The sequence below is a fragment of the Toxorhynchites rutilus genome, chromosome 3 (assembly GCF_029784135.1).
Source record: "Toxorhynchites rutilus septentrionalis strain SRP chromosome 3, ASM2978413v1, whole genome shotgun sequence".
Classification (NCBI taxonomy): domain Eukaryota; kingdom Metazoa; phylum Arthropoda; class Insecta; order Diptera; family Culicidae; genus Toxorhynchites; species Toxorhynchites rutilus.
Window position 1 is genome coordinate 294031608 of NC_073746.1, and position 21761 is coordinate 294053368.

Consider the following 21761-nt stretch of genomic DNA (forward strand, 5'->3'; position numbering starts at 1 on the left):
CAAATGAAACACAAATTTCTGCATTACTCTGGAGTTAATCAAGCAAACGAAACCACAGTTGACATGTGGAAGTTTTAGGACGCAATAAATGTTTTTATGGTTACTCGAGAACTAAGAAAGCGAATAAAACGAAATTTGGTATGCGGATGTTTTAGGGTGCAATAAATATGTCTATGGTGGTTAGACACTCCTCCCCCCTCTCTAATGGGGGGCTGCCATACAAATGAAACACAAATTTCTGCATTACTCGAGAATTAATCAAGCAAGCGAAACCAAATTTGACATGTAGAGGTTTTAGGGTGCAATAAATGTTTGTATGGTGGTTAGACACTCCTCCCCCCTCTCTAAGGGGGGGCTGCCTTACAAATGAAACACAAATTTCTGCATTACTCGGGAATTAATCAAGCAAACGAAACCACAGTTGACATGTGGAAGTTTTAGGACGTAATAATGTTTCTATGGTGGCTAGGCACTCCTCCCCCCTCTCTAAGGGGAGGCTGCCATACGAATGAAACACAAATTTCTGCATTACTCGGGAATTAATCAAGCAAACGAAACCACAGTTGACATGTGGAGGTTTTAGGACGCAATAAATGTTTCTATGGTGGTTAGACACTCCTCCTCCTCTCTAAGGGGGGCTGCCATACAAATGAAACACAAATTTGTGCATTACTCGGGAATCAATCAAGCAAACGAAACCAAAATTGGCATGTGTCGGTTTTAGGGTGCAATCAATGTTTCTATGGTGGTTAGACATTCTTCCCCCCTCTCTAAGGGGAGGCTGCCATACAAATGAAACACAAATTTCTGCATTACTCAAGAAATATTCAAGCTAAAGGCACCAAATTTGGTATATGGAGGTTTCGGTAGACAATAAATGTTTCAACATTTTTTGACACTAGTCCCCCTCCCAAGATGGGGACTGCATTACTCGAAAATCAATCAGGTAAACGAAGCCAATTTTGGGATGTGAGGGTTTTGGGTACGAGAAATGTTTCTATGATGGTACGACACCCCTCCCTCCTCTGGAATGGAGAGGGAGTCCCATAAAAATAATACACATATTTCAACCAAACATATTCTAACCAAACACGATAATTGAAAATTTTCGGAAAACCCTGAAAGAAAATGGGAAAATTCGAAAAATCCGATTCGCATTTGTTCTACAATTACATATTGACAAGCGTTGTTAGTCCATTTGATGTTTGCGCTAACGAAATTGATCTTGGTTCGAAAGTTGAAATGGATTTTAATGTGATAAAACGCACTCCTATATCGTCTTCTATCTATATAAATAAAAATGAATCGCCGAATGTGTTGATAAGAGCAAAACTCGAGAAAGGAATTGTCCGATTTAGGGCTGTCTTCATTCTATCATATTTTCTGTATCAAACATTTATTCCATGTAACGGAGAAACATGTTATTTGCAAGTGAATGAAAAACCTTGCACGAGAATTGTGTCTGAAAATAATCTGATATCGAGTTTTGGTAGAAGTACTGAAATTTTATAGTAAAAAATAAATTTAAAGGGTAGATTAGAAGATCAATCAATGAACAGTTCTGCGATTGGACCCATGAACGTGCGCTTAGTAAAAAACGTTGATGTGATAACGAAAAATAAATTTTGGGCGGGTCGAAGTTTGCCGGGTCAGCTAGTATATCATAAAATAAGAGAGATCATTTCTGGATATTAAAATTTGATGCGGGGTGATTTGGTCCAGTGTGTGTTTCATCGATAAAAAACATACTTATGTTTATGTAAAGTAATACAAGATAATGTATAGTATATCATACAAATCTTGAAGAGCGTGTAGTGACATATCATATTTTCAGATTTTCGTTTCGTAGAGTGGTCGTTAATTCGCGTTTATATAATCACTACTAACATTCCTTCCCTTCCCCTGGTGACTCTAAGGACGTGGCCGGCGTCGTTATTGACCATTTAAAGCTCGAATAATCGAAAATTGCACAACGAGAATGATTTGCTAGTCCCAAGCGTAATTCTGTGTGTTCTTTGTGCAATTTGGTTGGTTGGGGTCAATCACGGAGAGCAACTACGAATTGTACAGTCTACCCAAGCTCAAGCTAAAGCTCAAGCTCAAGCTCAAGCATATCATATAAATCTTGAAGATTCCGATTCGATTGGTAGTAAATCCGTTCGCTGAAAAAATAATTATAATCGTTAGAACTATTTCGTAAAAACGTCAGATATTTGATGATTTGACACCCTCACTGCGACACTTAATTGTATTTCAAAAATGATTAGAAAAAGCACGTTACTATGATCCACTCTGTATTACATTTCTCGTACATTTCATTCCAATAGGTACTCCATGAGTTAGAATTGCACTTCTGTATTCCAACGGAGTTGTTCGCGAGAGTACGGCACTGTTCGTATTTTTGCATTCATTCCAATCCACGCATATGTCAAACCTGATAACTTTAAATTGATGAGTGGCAATGAGGATGAAATAGTAGGTACGCTCCTAATCATATTATTTGTGGGCCTCCGTTTGCTTTTTCCGGCGTTCGTCACAAAATATAAATTCCTTGTAACAGCAAGCAGGAGGAAATTTAATTAACTGGTTCTATTAATTGTCGGTAATAGCTAGAAAATAGGATGACGCGTTTCAAATTTGATTTATGAACACTATTGTTGTCCGAGATTCCCTCGTTGGTTTGTTGAATGGGAAATGGTGAATGGTGTTTCCAGTGATACAAATGAAATATGTAAAAACTATTTCTAAATTTACTAATACGAGGAAACTTTCGATTGAATCGCTCATTTAATTGGGCTCCTCAATTGCGTCGAATCGTATTCAATGAAAGGTGAGGGCCAATCAGTGTCGGTTCCAATTCCTGAAGATATTTCTTGTATAAAAAGAAAATAATCAGAAATTCGACTAGAAAATAGTTACATTTTGTAACTCATCCGAAACGAACCATTTTTGTTTTTTTATATTCTTATTCTGTGACTGTCAATCCCAGTGATCAACGCTCTCATAACAAAAAGCTCGATGTCGGCTACGGACCGATCATATTTTGGACCATCATATTTTGGACACTATGTTGGCTAACCTGAGCAGCCTGTTTGACAATTACCTAAAGCCGGCGTCACACGATGCTACGAACACCCTCGAATATCGGACGCTCGATGATTCGATGGTTCGAACCTCCAATGTCGAGCGTCGAGTGGCACGGTTCTAAGGATTTTTTTCATTCGCTCGATTTGCCACGCGATGGCATTCGATACATCGCTACATAATTCGTCCGAACCTTTCTTCGACAGATTGGTTTGTTTACAAGTTGTAGATGAACGAACTATCAAATTGTTTCGTAAAATTCAAAATATGCGGCTAAATATTGCAGTTTAACCCGTTTTATGCCAAGCGTTCGAAAAATCGAACAGCAACTTTGATAATTTTTTATGGCTTTGGAAAGCAACCATATGATAAAGTTTTAGTATCAAATGATAGCTTAGTCTATTTCTTATCTATTTGTATCACTTTATTAGACATAAAAATCGGTTTAAAGTAACTACGTGCGGAAAGTACATAACCTAACAAAAAACAAAACCTTTCAAAATTCAAAAATATGTAAACTTTTCTTCAGTATTACCTTAATAAAAGATCACACATTGTGATGTAGGAAGAAAACCATCAGATTGAACCTCCTACAGGAACAAAAATCTTGGTTTTGGCCAATGGTTTTGTTTGGAGCTTTTTTGATTTTTTGTCATTTTACGGAAAGAGAAGGAACGGAAAAAATAATTATTGAAGATTGAGGCTTCTGTAACGACAATAATCAAAATTACACCAATGGCTTTTGTTGAAAAAATAATTTTTACAGCTTGGTCGTTAATGGGTTAATGATGTTGATTTCAAGCATTTTTGGTTTACAGCCCGATATCAGTATAATCGCTACGGCAGCAATTTCAATACTCGCATCGTCATCCAATTTCCAAACGTTTTTGGTGGGAAGCAAAAATAATAAACATTCAATCCAAATACTCGTCGATTGTTTGAACCGAATGCATTGGATCGAACATTCACTTAACCGTGTAGCAGGACATTCGTCACAACATTCGTCGATTCATTGAGTCAAATGTTTGAGTCCAACATTCGAGTCAAACGTTGGACGAATCGTGTTGCGCCGGCATAATATCTCTCAATTGAGTCCAACATTCGAGTCAAACGTTGGACGAATCGTGTTGCGCCGGCATAATATCTCTCAATTGGGCAGATTTGAGAGCAGTTGAGTGAACTGATGTCTTTTTCGAAGAAATCCACTCTGTTGTCTAAAAGTGCTATGGTACTTCTCCGCTTGCCAAATCAGTCCAAAACTTTATAAGTTCATTGTGAGTTTTGATATATGGAAGAACACATTTTTGACGTAGGATTACGCATTTCGGGAACATATTGGGGGTACAAATTGAAAAACGAAAAGTCTGAAAAATGTCGAGTTTCAAACCCTTATTGCTTAGCAATCTCATGATGGATTGATGAAATTTTTGCGTCAATCGATTTCTGTACTCCATAACATTTTTTTTATTTGAATAAAAAAATGGGTGGGTTATATCTATGACATAACCGCAAAGTTGACATGGGACTTGGTTAGCTTAGCAATCATTTGTTTGTATTGATCAAATTTTTGATTGAATAAAACAATTTCCGAATTCAATCGAATTCAATATATTTGCTTAGTGAGTAAACAGATTGAATAAATGCCATGTAAGGTCAATTCATGCATTGTGATAGATTATGTTCTTCGTTGCAAGTAAATTTATTGAGAGTCCTTTTTCGTTTGGTACGATGCCTAGAACAAAATATGTGAACGGAAGAATTATCAAACACTTTTCGGAGTGCAAAAAAAAACATGCGGGTGTAGAAGTACCCTCGGCTTGCATGAATCAACAACTTCAACTTATACCGTGTTCATGAAACATATTCTAGCCTGCACAAAGACAAGCGAGTACAAAAGTACTCGCAGTTTGCATTTATTAAAATATTTTTTTTATTTTCATAACATTTCAAATTACATTCGGATGCCCCTCACAGTAAATCTTCCATTTGAATATGGTGTCGGTGTTTACGAAATTCTGCTTTTTGACTGGTCCAAGAACCAGTTCACGTTCGCCCAGTTGAAAACCAGACCAGTCAAACCAGGACTAGTTAGCGAACGATTACTGTATATAGTCAACAAAAAAAATTAAAAAAGTTAATTTTTCATAATCTTGCATGTATTACAGCTTTATCAAGGAAAAATAATTCCGACCAGTACGACACCCATGCCCAAATTCAATACGACCGCAAAGGGTTAAATATGTTTTCTCTATAATAAAGTAACATGTTTCTTCTGGTGAGAAGAAAAGGTAAATGTGTTCCACAATGATTATTATCTTATATTGGGTTGGGGAAAAAGAAATGTCGTATATTGTCAATATATCTTCTTCTTCTTGTTCTTCTTCAATGGCACTAACGTTCCTAGAGGAACTTCGCCGTCTCAACGTAGTATTACAGAGATTTCTATGCCAAATAACACGCCTTGAATGCATTCTGAGTGGCAAGCTCTAGAATACGCGTGATCACAGTGCAAGTCGGAGGAATTGTCAATATATGGCAACACTTAAACATATCTTGTGTTGTACTTATCGCATCGGGTCATACTATACGGCTATTTAAAGACGACAATCTGTGCTACATGTGCCATTTTGACAGTGTTGTGATTGTCCTTTACAGTCTCAAGTTATAGCGCGTCAAAGATGGAGTCCACCAAGCAAGAAATTCGCCATATTTTACGTTTTCACTACCTGCGAGGTAAAACTGCAACGAAGGCGGCCGAAAAAAATCGTGTAGTTTATGGACCCGATACTGTAACGATTCGCACAGCACAGCGTTGGTTTGATCGATTTCGTTCTGGTGTAGTGACTGTCGAAGATACACCCCGTACTGGTGGGCCAATCGTCGTGGAAACCGATAAAATAGTTGAAATGATCCAAGTAGACCGGCATGTGAGCACTCACTCGATTGGCCAGGAACGGGGTATAGACCATAAAATCGTATGGAACCATTTGCAGATGATTGAATTCCAAAAAAAGCTGGATGTATGGGTGCCACACGAGTTGACGCAAAAAAAATTTTTAGACCGCATCAACGCCTGCGATGCACTGCTGAAACGGAACGTACTCGATCCATTTTTGAAGAAGATGGTAACTGGTGATGAAAAGTGGATCACGTAAGACAACCTAAAGCGAAAAAAGTCGTGGTCGAAGCGCGGTGAGCAGGCCCAAACCATCGCCAAGCCCGGATTGACGGCCAGGAAGGTTTTGCTGCGTGTTTGGTGGGATTGGAAGGTAATCATCCACTATGAGCTGCTCAACTATGGCCAGACCCTCAACTCGGTTCTCTACTGTGAGCAGCTTGACCGTTTGAAGCAGGCGATTGACCAGAAGCGGCCAGAAATGATCAATAGGAATGGTGTTGTTTTCCACCAGGACAACGCTCGGCCTCACACATCTTTGATGACCCGCCAGAAGCTACGGGAGCTCGGATGGGATGTCCTATTGCACCAAACGTATAGTCCGGACCTGGCTCCAAGTGATTATCATCTCTTCCGGTCCATGCAAAACGCTCTTGGTGATACTAAGTTGGCTTCAAAAGAGGCTTGCGAAAACTGACTGTCTGAGTTTTTTCAAATAAGGAGGGGGGGTTTTATAAGGGGGATAATGAAGTTGCCTTCTAAATGGCAACAAGTTTGTGAACAAAACGACGCATATTTGACTTAAATTGGATAATTTTAAGTATGTTAAATAAAGCGTCAAATTTCGATCAGAAATACGACATTTCTTTTTCCCCAACCCTATATTACACTAGCAAACAAACCGAACCACATATAGATTGATGAGTTTTTTTTTCACCTGATGCAATATACAGATTTGTAATCACAATTTAGCGTTAGCGTCGCCGCTCTTCATATAAAAAAAACAAAGCAGAACGTCACCCAACAAGTAAATCTACAATTTCTTATTTCATTTGCGCATCAAGTTTCATTCCGTTCGCTATTACTTTGTATTTAATAAATTCAAGTTGAATTCAATGAGTTCAGATAGTTCTAAGTTTAGAAGCTGTTACTGTAGCAGCTATTTATGGTACCTGGTTTAGCCCGAGGCACCGGCTACCGTGATTGGTGGGCTCGACCGTTTTTCAACTATTTATTAAAACTTCAATTATCGACTTTCTCGTGCTAGAAGAACCATCGAAAACTCATTCGACATCTTGGATAATATTGGGAAAGACAATAGAATTGCTTTCTGGAAATGCTTAAAAGGTTGTGAAAGCGGCAAAGGTGCCGGACAATTCGTCATATAAACCATTTTTTCTGAGAGTGTATGCTCTCGGCTCAAGTTTGACACGAAGCTTCATTTTTGTAATTTAAACTTTTTGGTGGATTTAGCATTTCATTTGTACGGAAAACATGATTAAGAAAGAAGTGCCCCGAAAAAATATGAATAATCCAATTTTATTTCGTTTCATTTGCTCCCCATTTTTGAAATTATTCACAACGTAGAATAGCACCCGACTCGTGGTAAATTACCTCTAATTCGACATACCGAGCACCACTCATTGTCGCATTAGAGACGATGTAATTGGACATTCGCGATGATAGTAGTACAATGTCGACGTCTGATGGCGACTCTCAATCTATACCATTACACAGTAGCCATGTAGGCGTAAGAGTATTCTTTCTGTTCTTCCATTATCCAGTTAAACCACCGGACAGCGGAGACGGTTGATATGATCATTGTTGAGTTATTAATAGAACAGCAGCCCGATGTGTCTTGCAGAGCAGAGCAGTTGTATGGATGGATCGATCTTATTTCGACCGTGGATCGATCTCCATTGCTGATGATTGTTGCGTGGACGTAGTTATTATGTAACAACACAAAGATGGTCAATGAGTGCCCTGAGTTTTGAACTCACGATCGATCGCTTACTAAGCGAACGCGCAACCAATGTGGCTACGGAGACCCCCTTGACTCTTTTTGACAGATAAAATTTTATCAACGTATACGTATCAAACATATTCGACACAAAACACGACAAGCTAATATTCAATTATTGGATGCCTAAACATGCATGTGTACAAATATCAAACCATACTTTATCTATCAAAACGTATCAAGTGTTTGACCTCCGGACAAACAGTGCCACCTTAAGCAAACTGTATTCATCTTGAATTCATGTGATTTCTCCCAAATGGAAACGCACCCTAATGGTCAGTATCCGTTTGACAGTTCTACACACGCTTGTTTGTTTTCATTTTTATTACAATCGAAGAGCACATGTTTTTGGTGCACCGTGGATAACAAATTCGTTTATTTGAACTCGTTCTAAAGTCTCCCCTTTGAAAATTATTTTGAGTTTCCCGTGTGTATTCTGACTCGTGACACATCATGGGTAAAAAAACAAAAGTAGGAAAGGATCGGCGGGATAAGTTTTACAAGTTAGCCAAAGAAACCGGTAAGTAAACATGCTGTTTGGTTTTTCCGATTCTCCAACATTTGCCACATTCTCGTAGGCTATCGTTCTCGTGCCGCCTTCAAGTTGATCCAGTTGAACCGTCGTTTCGGTTTTCTCCAGAAATCCCAGGTTTGTATCGATCTCTGTGCCGCTCCGGGAGGATGGATGCAGGTGGCGAAGCAAAACATGCCCGTCTCGAGCATTGTGATCGGAGTGGATTTGTACCCGATCAAAAGCGTACCCGGCTGTCTTAGCTTGGTGGGGGATATCACCAGCGACAAGACGAAATCAGATTTGGCGAAGGAGCTGAAAACATGGAAGGCCGATGTCGTGCTTAACGATGGCGCCCCGAATGTGGGTCGCAATTGGTTGTTCGACGCCTATCAGCAGGTGTGTCTGACGCTGAGTGCCGTCAAACTGGCGACACAGTTCCTGAAGCCGGGCGGATGGTTTGTCACGAAGGTATTCCGATCGAAGGATTACAATGCACTCATTTGGGTGTTGAAACAGCTGTTTAAGAAAGTTCACGCTACAAAACCGTCCGCTTCGAGAAATGAGTCGGCGGAAATTTTCGTCGTTTGTCAGTACTACAGAGCGCCGGACAAGATCGATCCGCGATTCCTCGATGCAAAGTATGTGTTCGAGGAGCTGGATGTTGAGCCACAGGTCAAGGTGAACCTACTGAAGGAAGTTGATAAGGCTAAGAAAGCTAAAGTGGAAGGATACGATGGTATCGACGTTCGGAAAATTATCGGTGCTACAGAGTTTTTACAGGATGACAAACCGTTGCTTCTGCTAGGGAGAATCACCGAGATTCAATTTGATGACGATAAAATCAAACATCATCCTCGTACAACGCCTGAAATCCGGGAATGCTGCAAAGATATAAAGGTGTTGGGTAGAAAAGACCTGAAAGATTTGCTCAAATGGCACAAACTTTTAAGTGGTGAATTGTTCCCTCAAGCGCCGGAAGAAAAAGATGTTGAGGGGAGTAACGATAGAAAAGGACAAAAGTCAAGTGGGCAGGTCGAACAGGAAGAGATGGACGAGGCTGACGAAGAAACGGTCGAATTGAAAAATTTGGAGAAGCAGATTGCCGAGCTACAGAAAGAAGAGGGACAGGACGCTAGGAGGAAACGCAAGAAGGCTAACAAGGAAAGGACAAAGTTGAATGAGAAATTGAGTTTGAAAATGGTTATAAAAGGCGACGAGGGTCCAACTGAAGATATGGATGCAATGTTGTTCAGTTTAAATGTAGTCAAAAACAAGAAAGAGATTAACACATTATTGGACGCTCCACCAGATGTATTGGCAGAACCCGGCTTCGGTGATGATGGCGATGAAAGGCCCAAGAAGAAACAAAAATATGTTAAGTATGACAGAGAAACCAAGGGAGATCTGTATGAGGATGAAAAAATTTTAGCGCAAAAATCTGATGATGAAGATAGCGACGCTGATCTCGATCGTACCGGGTTGGGTTTGCACGAGCCAGAAACCATGCGTGTTGATGATGGAGTGGCAGATTTAGAGGAAGCGGATAGCGATGATCCAGAGGGAACTAATCCACTGATCACTGACCTGGACTATCGGGATAAAGACGAAAAACGGCGTCAAAAGGCGCAGCTTTGGTTCGAAAAAGATGCCTTCAAAAATGTACTTGGCGAAGAGGACCAAGCGCTGGATTATGACTTGGATCGTCTTACAGAAATGTACAAAAAAGCAGGGACGAAAATCATTGGCGAAGACAAAAACGAAGATAGGCCACTGGGAAGAAAAGCTAGCCGGCGTGCGAAGCACGACATTTCGAAGGGAGATTCCTCATCAGACGACTCTGACTCCGAGGCTGAAGTGGACGATCAAACTTTTGCACACAAAACGGTAGAAAAGATAGGAGGAAAGGATGGCTTTGAAGTGGTATCTTCGGAAAAACGTCCCAAGCAGGTGAAACTGAATGAGGAAGAACTTGCACTCGGCCAGCTTCTGATTAGTGGCAAGAAAACGAGGCGTGATTTAGTCGATGCGGCCTACAATCGGTACATGTTCAACGATTCCAACCTTCCCGAATGGTTCGTCAAAGACGAGGAGAAAACTATGAAACGAGAAGCACCGGTTCCCCACGAAACGGTTAGCGCCTACAAGAAAAATCTAGAGGAGGTCAACGTCCGGTCCATTAAGAAAGTAATGGAGGCGAAGGCTCGCAAGAAGAAGCACGCCACTAAACGTCTGGAGAAAATCAAAAAGAAGGCAGAAACAATTATGGAAAATGTCGACAACACGAACCAGGAGAAGATTCGACTGCTCAAAAAGTATTTTGTTTCAATATTTTATACATTACAGAACGTTATTACATTGTTTTTTCTTCCTCTAGGATTTACAAAAAAGCGGACCCCAAGAAAAAGGACATAGCGTATGTTGTTGCCAAGAAGTCGGGAGTCAGTGGTAAGAAGGTTCGTCGTCCGAAGGGCGTTGAGGGCCGCTTCAAGGTGGTTGATCCGCGTATGAAGAAGGACAGGCGAGCGGAAGTTGCGAAGACCAAACGAACCGTTAAAAGGGGTGGCAAACCTAAACCCAAAGGCGGAAAGCCGAAGCGGAAGTGAAATAGCCAGATAAACTATCCATCGTTTTTTCCCGTTATCCCGAGGAATCAGGTATTCTTGCTTGTATTCTTAATGGATTACAAATTATTGTATTGAAATAAATCTAATTATTAATTTCAAAGATTCGTCATGTATATGACAGAAACATATCCATAGTCAGCCATTGTACAAAGACACTACATTTACCTATGATAGCGAAACTAAAAAAAAAATATCGGTACTTACGTGTTGAGGCCACTGGAACGTAATTTTTCTTACGAATATTTTTTTTCTTAGATCAAAGTAATGGAGGCTCCATCTAACGAGGATAAGGGATCAAATAATTCATAAAAACTAACCGGGCAAACGTAATGCATCAGGTAAACGTATGCCGTCCGATGCTTGGACCTAACTAAAAGATCTTCTCATGTGTTTCAAACTAACCGGGCAATCGTTGGAATACAGACTTGCTTGTGAGAGGCCACCGTTTCCGATAGCAGGTCGGCGGCCGACTCGGATTGCGTCACCTTGGCGCCTCGGTTCCTTTTCTACGCTGGGTAGGAGCTTCACTCCCATTACATTGACCTATAATAAATTTTGTTACAAAAACATAGGAGTGGGTTATATCTGTGATACAACCGCAAGATTGACGTAAGACTACCGCTGATTTAATAATTATTTGCTTTAAGTTTCATCTGAATCAATTCTCAATAAATGAATATATTGAAACATTTCTGAAGTTAAAGTATGTGCAAGCATAGAGCTTCTTTCGTGCATGTTCTGCGGATGCATTCCAAGGTGAAAAATTTTGCACGGTAGCAAAATGGAAGCGGGATTGACCAGAGCGATCATAATGGGTAGATAGGGGCAATATGGTCTCCCTAAGAACGAAACGTTCTGAGTCATGTGGGAACATTTATAAATTATGCTTCATGTTAAAACCTCACGATTTGAAACCTTATTGATCGATGTACGTTGTATCAATATGCTTTAAAAAAGATTTATGTGGAAAAATTACACCTTTTAAAATGTGTTCCATTTCTGTCGATCGAAAGCACTACGGAGCAAAATGAGCCTTCATGCGGAGCAATATGACCATGTTAGTTGACTCAATCATTTGGGAATATTTCGTTAGGAAATAACGTAACGAGTTCATGAAACGAAAGTTTATTCTGGGCCTGATTCTCGAATACACTCCACGGGGGAAATGAAATGAAGTGTATTCGCGATGACAACGGTACGGTGTCGACATCTGGATACGAAATTAGTTTCCCCTTAAAACTATCATTATAATATAAAATTAACTTCAGATAAAATTTTGGTATAAGATTATTTTACCAAGTGAAGAAAACAAAGTTTTCCATTCGCTTTGAACACTAATTTGATACGGAGAAGTTCATTTTCATTGATAATTTTTATGTGAAAAGTGCTCATTCTGCTTGAGAACCCATTCTTATCCTTTACGCTTCACTAACTCGGAAAAAGGTAGTTCAATGGCGTGCCGTTCATTTCGTTTACATTGTGAAGTGTATTCGAGAATCAGGCCCTCTATTTTGCAACTATCACGTGTATTTCTTTGTATTTCTTTCAGTTTACATGTACAAAAAGTAACAATGATCAAAGTTATTGAAATGCAATTTTACGTTACTCAAAGCAGAACAGTGCATATCTGTGCCGATATGTACCCACGAGTGGCATCGATAGCATTGGTGTCCCACAGTAGCAACATGGGATGTCCTGTGGAAGATTCTATAATCGTTATTCCGTACTCAGCACCCAGTGCTCAACTGAAGTTATAATGCTCATCTGCTCATCATCTTTGACAGCGGTATTTACAGGTTATGTTGGAAAAATACCTGGTCATACTGCCCCAATCAATTATGCCCATTCCGACTCATACATTTACGCTCAATAAAAATACTGATCTTTTACATGAAACGGCAAAGCAGCGCAATAAATCAGTGAACATGTTCAGAAATAATACCAGTACGAATTGATATAAAGAGCAGAGGCATTAATTTCAGTATGAAACGCACAGAGCTTATTTTGTTGACTGCTTTTTTATATGTTTTTCGTGATAATCAATCAGTGTAAGATTTCTTTCAATATCTTTATAAAACAATTGAATTTGAATACGGTTTTCACGGAGATACTTAATAAGAGTATTTCTAACGCAATTGTTGGAAAATAAATGTTATTGGTTCAATAACAAACCCAAACGAAGGGTGGTCCATTTCGCCCCGCCTGGTCATATTGTCCCTATTTACCCTATAGATTTCTGTGATTTCAATAGTTTGTTTTCAAAGCAACAGCTATTGAAACTAATTTTTGGGTACAATTTTTATTAGGTTCTAAATATTTGAGCTATTGGAAGAAAGTTTTGGATGTAACAAACATCACTCATAGGCCTTTCATCTTTCGATTGAAATGTTCATTATACCACTTCCCTCAACCGGAAAATATATATTAGCGCTCAAAATGGTCTCTTGATGAGATCTCACCGCACTTTGTTGGTTCCACAAATATGAATCACTGGCTGATATTAAGGAATAGATAACCTGAGACATGATGGACTACTCCGAGGGTTATCAATTCAAATAACTTATCGGATATCCAAGTAGTTTTTCAGTACCTCTTACATCTCCATTACATCTCCAACTCTCCAAAAAATAGCATTACCAAAGAAATAATCCACAAATTACAGTCAATCGCAATATCGCGTGTACACATGCTATTTGACTATATTCTCAATTTATTTGGTGCAAAATATTTTGAATACATTTCTTCTTTTGATGTATATTTATAACACACACGTTTAACTAACTATGCGCACAAGAAAATTTCGCGAAAAGTTTTTTACTAGTTATTTGATCCTAAAAGTCGAAAACAATCTGTATTCCAAGCATTGCAAAATGGACTGTGCTCTAACAGTTTGGCTGAAAAGTTTATAAGGTAACACAGTAAAAATATACTTTTTTTTTATTATTCAACACAATTGCCTCTGAGGGCGATACAGCCATTTTTATAGTACTCTTTAGGTTTTTCCAAAATAGGCCTCAATTTTGGTAATCACTTCATCATCGGTCTTGAATTTCTTGCCAGCGAGCATTCTCTTCAGGTCTGCGAACAGAAAATAGTCGCTGGGGGCCAGATCTGGAGAATACCTTGGATGCGGAAGCAATTCGAAGCCCAATTCATGCAATCTTGCCATCGTTTTCATTGATTTGTGATTTTTTATTCATTTTTTTCACAATGACAAAAGTTGCTTCACTCTCGATGGTGTAACTCACGAACCAATCGACCGATTGCTGTCAAATTTTTACACGTATCCATTGAATGATGGTGTTTTGTGATAGTCAAGTAGATTTTTGCAAGAGGCGCCATCTAGACGTCAACCTTAGAACTTTTCAGCCGAACTGTTAGAATGCTAATGAATGTGTAGGAAAAAATCGACCCTAAAATTTCAAAAAGTTACTCTATACAAAGTGTTTACCACCTTGCAAAACACCCTTTGCGAAATTTCAGCTTAATCGGACTTAAAAGAGAGTGGCGCAAAGCGGTCAAAGTTAAGGTTTTTTTGAAAATCGAAAAATCACCCGGTGTTTTAGAAAAAAAATTGATGCCAAATGTCTTAGAGTTGCCTGAAACGTCGAGATCTAGTGTCATCTCGAATAAAAAAATTTCTTGTCATAAATCGACACTCTGGAAATTATTATTTTTCATCCGGAACTTGTTGCGAAATGTTGATTTGCACGGTAATATACCCTATGCAAAATATTTGCTCATTCGTACTTCATTTATTAGTTTAAAAAAAAGATCACCGGAAATCGGAGTTTTCAAAACAAAAATTTATTGCCAAATGTCTTAGAATTGCATGACACGCCGAGATTTACAATTATCTAAAAAAAAATTATTTTGGTTTTTCGAAAACCCCGATTATCTTTCTCCTTGGGCGATTTTTCGATTTTCAAAAAACTCAAACTTTGACCGCTTTGCGCCAGTTTCCCTTAGGTCCGATTGAGCTGATATTTGGCATAGGGTATTTTTTCGAGGTGGTGAATATTCTTTATGAGGTAAATTTTTGAAATTAGAGATGGCCATTCTCATTGGCACCCTAGTATACACGTTTTCTATTTGTTTTAGAATTAGATCGCTCTTTCAAACTAGAAATGAGTGCATTAGCCCTGCTGAAAGCGTGGCATAAAATTCTTGTTCTCAAACCGTTCATTTGTTACGGATTTACAAAAAATGTATGGAGGGACAGATAGGTCGAGGACATAGTGAACGCGATGCGGGCGCGGGCGAGGGCTCGTTTGCGGGAAAGCTCATTCGTTCACAAATGCTGAAATCAAATGCAAACAGTCCGGACCTGACATAGTAAACGCTATTTTCTCAAACGACATTGAAGCTTTTTTGAGAAAAATACAATTTATTATCAAAATCAAATCCAGACGAGATGAAGAATAGAAGGTGGAAAGATTCACGGGTTTTGGTTGTGTTGAACTTTGATTGTATTTTTAGCCAGGAAGATAGGAAATTCACATAACAGGCAGTTACTCAAATTGTTCAAAACTGAATGTGTCAACGAATAACGTTGAAAGAGAATATACATTAATTAAATACTTCCAAAAAAAAATTTGATTCCAAAAAAAAATTCGATTCATCATTTGAAAAAACAGAACATGTCACGAACTAAAATGTTCAATTTTTTTCTTATATCAGAATTAGTACTCTAATGCCTACTATGTTTGGATTTTGGAGCAACTTTATGGAAAATTATCTATTATCAGCAATTGTAATTACTTTTTTTTTTCATAATTAGGGTGCTGAACACTTCATTTGTCTAAAACTAGAACGCAAGCGGAAAACTTTTTTAGTCAATCAAATTTATGTTTCAAGTGCATTTTACATGGAAAAAAATTGCAAACTCTTTTCTCATGCACTGTCAAATGTTTCTCCGTCAAAGGAACAAACGATTTTGTGACTCTGACTTTGTTCATTTACGTTTTTGGTCGACGTAACGAAAAGTAAAATTGAACTGAAATTAATTTTAGAACACCTCAATAATATTGAAATTTCAGTTTCTGCCAAAATGTCAGATGGGCCCTTATTATTTTGGACGCTAGCATTGATAAAGAAAAAAAAACTAGTTCGTTCATTTCAGCTGATCTGACTTTAAATAGCAATACCTTTCATATGTAGTGGACTATTGAAGAAGTAAACAAAATCTGTGACGTCACAGATTTAAAAATCTTCCCACCTTACATTTTCCATCTCGAAACTACGACGCTCTATTTAGGTTGACCAATACACATATGCTTTGCATACTTCTCTACCTCGATATGTGCTATTGCTTCTTGCCATGCTTCTGTTCAGTTTATTTCCAACCGTTCCTTCAACAGAAAAAATGAAAACATAAACAAATCACACGTGTGCGCATTCCACCCGTTTTCACAGCTGCGAGAGTTATCGTACGCAGCAGGCTCGATAAAAATGGTCCGCGTGGACCTATCCCTGCTAGTGCAGCTTCAAGCGCTTCCCGAGCGCATTCGGAACATTTGCATCATAGCACATGTGGACCATGGTAAGACGACACTGGCGGATTCACTGATCGCAAGCAACGGCATCATTTCGCAACGACTGGCCGGAAAACTGCGCTATCTGGACAGTCGACCGGACGAACAGGAGCGACAGATTACGATGAAGAGCAGCAGTATTGCGTTGCACCACGAGGGACACCTCATAAACCTGATTGATTCACCCGGACATGTGGACTTTTCGAGTGAGGTCTCAACGGCGATGCGGCTGTGCGACGGAGCCATCGTGGTGGTGGACGTCGTGGAAGGCGTCTGTCCCCAGACAAGAATTTGTCTTCAGCAGGCGTACAATGAGAATCTGGAAACAGTCCTGCTGCTGAACAAAATGGATCGGTTAGTACTGGAGAAGAAGATGGATACCGTGGAAGCGTACAAGCATCTCGTACAGGTGCTGGAGCAAGTAAACGCCGTGGTGGGGAATATTTTCGCTTCCGACGTACTTGCGCGTGAGGATTTAAGTTCGAAGGACCAGATATCTGCGTTGGAAGATACGGATGATTCGCGTATTTATTACGCTCCATCGAATGGCAATGTATTATTCGGTTCGGCGATAGACGGATGGGGTTTCACGGTGAAAGCATTCGCTAAATTATATCATGAGAAACTGGGTGTTCCTCTGGAACAGCTTGAGGGCGCGATGTGGGGTGATTTTTTCTTCAGTCCAAAGAAAAAAAGTATCGAGCGAGGAGCATTAGATAAAGGACGAAAACCACTCTTTGTTCAGCTGGTTCTGGATAATTTGTGGAGTATATACGATTTGGTTGAAAATCGTGACGTGGAAAAGCTGAAAAGTGTGTCTGAGAAACTAGGAGTCACGCAAGTCCCCCGAGATCTTAAGCACGCCGATATGCGCGTACCAATCAAGAATCTTCTATCGCAGTGGCTTCCAATGGAGCGATATCTGTTGGATTTGGTGACTAACACTGTTCCCAATCCGAAGATAATCCCTAATTCAAAAGCCGAAAGATTGCTTTGCTCGAGAATGGAAGATTTTAAATCCTTTCCCGAGATTACACAAAATCTCAAACAGGATATACTTAAATGCGACCTCGCAAGTGAAAATTTGATTGTGTTCATTTCGAAAATGTTTCCCGTTGAGCGAAAATTTTTGCCACCTTCCATGATACCAGTCGATGCTGATCGAGTGGATGAAGAACCTTTCCTTGCATTCGCAAGAGTCTACAGCGGAACCTTGAAACAGGGAGACTATGTGTACGTTATTGGTCCGAAACACGATCCTAGAAATTTGACTACGGAAGGATTTAGCCTCGAAACATCCCCACACATTTCCCGTGTTCAATTGGGACCACTGTTTATGCTAATGGGCCGTGAATTGCAGGCGGTTGAATCCGTTCCAGCGGGCAATATTGTTGGCATAGCGGGCCTCCAGAATCATGTGCTTAAAACGGCGACATTAAGCAGTACTCCGTACTGTCCTCCTTTCGTAGACCTTCCGATGATTGCCACACCTATCTTGAGGGTTGCCGTGGAACCAAAAGACATCCAAAAGATGCCCGAACTGCTCCGCGGCTTGAAGCTCCTCAACCAGGCAGATGCATGTGTGCAAGTTTGCATACAGGAAAGTGGAGAACATGTGCTGCTCACCCTGGGGGAGGTTCATCTGGAGCGATGCATAAAAGATCTTCAGGATAGCTACGCTAAAATAGAGCTGAATGTATCGAAACCAATTGTTCCGTTCAAGGAAACGATTGTGAAATTTGTTCCAACATCTGAGGAGAATCCGGAGGAAGAAATCGCTAAAGAGAAGGAGCGCGAGAAAACCGTAACGATTCACACACCAAACAGACAGAGTTGCATCAAACTGTTGGCTCTTCCATTACCATCGGAGGTTGTTGAACTGTTGGAATGCAACCACCAGATTCTCAAGGCTCTTTCAAAGGCCCAGGAAGCGAAAGAAATATCTCACAATCTACAGGAATCGCTCGATGAACTGCGAAGTAATTTGAGCCGAATGTTTTCGGAGAGTGAAAGCGAAGAGCTCGACTCTTCCTCAGTTGACAAAATATGGAGCTTTGGGCCGAAAAAGTGTGGTACTAATATACTGCTAAACTACACTTCGTTCAAACACCATTCGGTGTGGTGTTCCCGACGACCGGAAGAGACAACCAAAGACATTCGCCACAATTTCGAATCATCCTTCGTTAATGGTTTCCAGCTGGCCACCTTGGCGGGTCCACTCTGCGACGAACCGATGCAAGGTGTCTGTTTCATTATCCTGCAGTGGGACGTTTTCCAGCTGTTGGAAGAAGGCGAACTGAGTGCGGTTGTTTCACATGGTCCACTTTCGGGTCAAATTATGTCCATCGTGAAGGAAGGCTGCAAGAAGGCCTTCCAAAATCAACCCCAGCGTTTGGTACATCCGATGTATAGCTGCAACATAACGGTGAGCTCCGATGTGTTGGGAAAGTTGTATGCTGTCATTGGACGTCGCCATGGTCGGATACTGTCCGCCGATCTGATCGAGGGAAGCGGCCAGTTCGACGTAAGTGCGGTCATTCCGGTTATCGAGTCGTTCAATTTTGCGACGGAGCTTCGGAAGCAGACTTCTGGGCTGGCAATGCCACAGCTAGTGTTCAGCCATTGGGAGGTAATTAACTGTTTACTGATATACATCTTCAGAAATTTTAAGAAATTCTTTCCCTCAGATTGTCAACATCGATCCCCACTGGGTTCCGACGACGGAGGAGGAATACGAACAGTATGGTGAAAAGGCAGATTTTACGAACCTCGCTAAAGTCTACATGGATTCGATACGGGAACGGAAGGGGTTGGCTGTGGAGAAGAAAACAGTCGAACACGCGGAGAAACAGCGGACGCTTTCCAAGAATAAGTAAATTGCCTCAAAGTATTTTTTGTTGTTGTAAATATTAGGTTTTATTCGAAGGATAATTGTGGTGACTAGCAAATGTTTAGGTGATTAAATTAACAATTTTATTCAATCTATTTATGGAATGTAGCATCATTGTAAATAAAAATAAAAAAAGGAAAAAAAAACTTTTAAGTTAAACGGTTTGATGTACTAAAAGCTAGAAAATAATTAGGTAAGTAGCAGTTAGTAGTTATCACATCCCTTCCTTCATTATTTAGGGCAGTGATGGGACTAAAATAAAATCGTTCTTCCGATTATATCCACGTCGTCGGCGAAGCAGATAAACTGACTAGACATGTTGAAAATCGTGCCTCGCATATTAAAGCCCGCATAATACCTTCCAGCACGACGTTGAAGACAGGAGAGTCCATCGCCTTGTCAAAGTCCCTTGCAAGTCTCAAACGATTCCGACAGATCGCCTGAGATCCGCACACCGTTCGTCATTGCCTGAATCAGTCTTGTCAGATTTCGGGGAAAGCCGTGTTCGCTGTCGTCGGCCGATTGTATCATATGCGGCATCGAAATCGACGAAAAGTGGTGCGTTGGGACCTGATAGTCGCGGCACATTTGAAGGATCTACCGCAGTGTAAAAATCTGGTCCGTCGTCGAGCAACCGGGCATGAATCCGGCCTGATAACTTTCACAGATCTACTTACTATTGGCGATAGATGGTGAAAGAGGACCTAAGACAGAATTTTATAGGCACTGTAGTGGATTACCACCCGATCAATCTCGTCCAGTCGTTTTTCATCCTGTTTTCTGTCTGATTCTTGTGTCCGCACATCTTATTTTTATTATTCCTCTTCCATTCTCTCTGTTAACATCGCGAGGGGTGATCCAGACCAAAAGTATTATATTATGGTGAACCTTAGCACTATTCAGGATCGTGATTGCACGGTAGTTCCCAGCTTGTTACCTCTTTATAGATGGGGAGGATTATGCCGTCCTTCACTCCTCCGAGAACTGTTCTGTTTCACAGATCCTGACTATCAACCGGTGCATACACTCTACAAGTTTTCCCGGACCTCCCTTGAAGAGCTCCGCTACAAGGCCATTCTTACCAGCTGCAACTACATCGGTGTAGTCCTCATCAACGCCGTCTTGGTCTCCTGTCTGCGCGCTGTTAAGGTGTTCATCGTAGTGCTGCCTCGGGAACGATAAAGCACACTTTTTCTCTTCCAGGTGGCGCTTTTTTCCCGGAAGAGATGTGTTTGTTGCCTTCGCTTCAGTCTGTATTGTCCACGTTTTGTCAAGTCGCTTTTGTCAAGTTTTGTCAACATGGCTACGCGTGCTGCATCCCTCTCGTTCAAGAGCGCTCGGCACTCGTCGTCAAACAATTCGTTCCGTTGTCCACGTTTTTCATACCCGATGACGGTCCCTACTGTGCTGCTAATTGCTGCTTTCAAGGTGTTCCAGCATTCATTGAGGGGGCAGCAGCCAGTTTTTCTACCCCCGGTAACACAACTTCAAGACGCTGCGGTTGCTTGCAGCAACGTTCGGCTCCTGCAGTCGTAGTCGGTGGTACCGTGGTGAGCGCTGATGTCTTATGTTATTGACAACTGACAGTTTAGAGTGACTTCAATGATATCCGAAAAGTATCGACCGCCGATCAAAACGTGGACAATTTGTGTTCATATTTACTGAGGTGATCTCCAGGTATAACGGTATTGGAGGCTGTGTTGGAAGAAGGTGCTATGTATTGCCATGTTCTTGGAGGCACCGAAGTCGATAAGTCTTAGGCCGTTTCGTTGGTTCGCGGATGGGTGCCGAACCTCCCAATTACTCCTCCTTTTGACCGACCTGAATGTTCAAATCACCGATGACGATTTTGCTGTCGTGTTTTGGGCAGCGATTGGATTCACGCTCTGGCTGCGCGTAGATTTCTTCTTTATCGTCATCGCTACTAGCTAGATGGGAGTTGTGGACATTCATAATGCTGATGTTGAAGAAGTGGGCACGCATCCCCAATCTGCAAATTCTTTCGTTGACTGGCCACCAGCGTATGACCCGTTTCTGCATCTCTCCCATCACGATGAGAGCTGTACCCAGCTTGTGTAAAAAGATCCACTTGCATCTGCTCGGTGGGACAGTACCGAATGGACACGATACCACTTGCTGCCAGATCTTTGATGAAACTGTACTTGGTGTCGATGTGTTTAGATTTCCGCGATGCCCTGT

General features: G+C 40.7%; 2 protein-coding genes across 2 annotated transcripts; both read left to right on the forward strand.

The window, feature by feature from the left end:
- The first annotated feature begins 8303 nt into the window (after nucleotides 1–8303).
- LOC129775833 (pre-rRNA 2'-O-ribose RNA methyltransferase FTSJ3) lies at nucleotides 8304–11238 on the forward strand. The gene is made up of 3 exons (XM_055780971.1): nucleotides 8304–8520; nucleotides 8579–10826; nucleotides 10889–11238. Exons 1-3 carry the CDS (start codon nucleotides 8454–8456, stop codon nucleotides 11115–11117), a joined length of 2544 nt encoding a protein of 847 aa, XP_055636946.1. The 5' UTR covers nucleotides 8304–8453; the 3' UTR covers nucleotides 11118–11238.
- A 5257-nt stretch (nucleotides 11239–16495) lies between these two features.
- Nucleotides 16496–19690, forward strand: LOC129776174 (elongation factor-like GTPase 1). The gene is made up of 2 exons (XM_055781644.1): nucleotides 16496–19301; nucleotides 19360–19690. The coding sequence occupies exons 1-2, from the start codon at nucleotides 16590–16592 to the stop codon at nucleotides 19546–19548; spliced, it is 2901 nt and encodes a 966-aa protein (XP_055637619.1). The 5' UTR covers nucleotides 16496–16589; the 3' UTR covers nucleotides 19549–19690.
- Nucleotides 19691–21761: the final 2071 nt, after the last annotated feature.

Bases quoted from the DNA above. Each gene is read 5' to 3' on its own strand.
- LOC129775833 (XM_055780971.1), top strand. From the start codon at position 8,454: ATGGGTAAAAAAACAAAAGTAGGAAAGGATCGGCGGGATAAGTTTTAC. The intron at 8,521-8,578 runs GTAAGTAAACAT...ACATTCTCGTAG, and splicing joins CAAGTTAGCCAAAGAAACCG to GCTATCGTTCTCGTGCCGCC. The intron at 10,827-10,888 runs GTATTTTGTTTC...TTCTTCCTCTAG, and splicing joins AAGATTCGACTGCTCAAAAA to GATTTACAAAAAAGCGGACC.
- LOC129776174 (XM_055781644.1), top strand. From the start codon at position 16,590: ATGGTCCGCGTGGACCTATCCCTGCTAGTGCAGCTTCAAGCGCTTCCC. The intron at 19,302-19,359 runs GTAATTAACTGT...TCTTTCCCTCAG, and splicing joins TAGTGTTCAGCCATTGGGAG to ATTGTCAACATCGATCCCCA.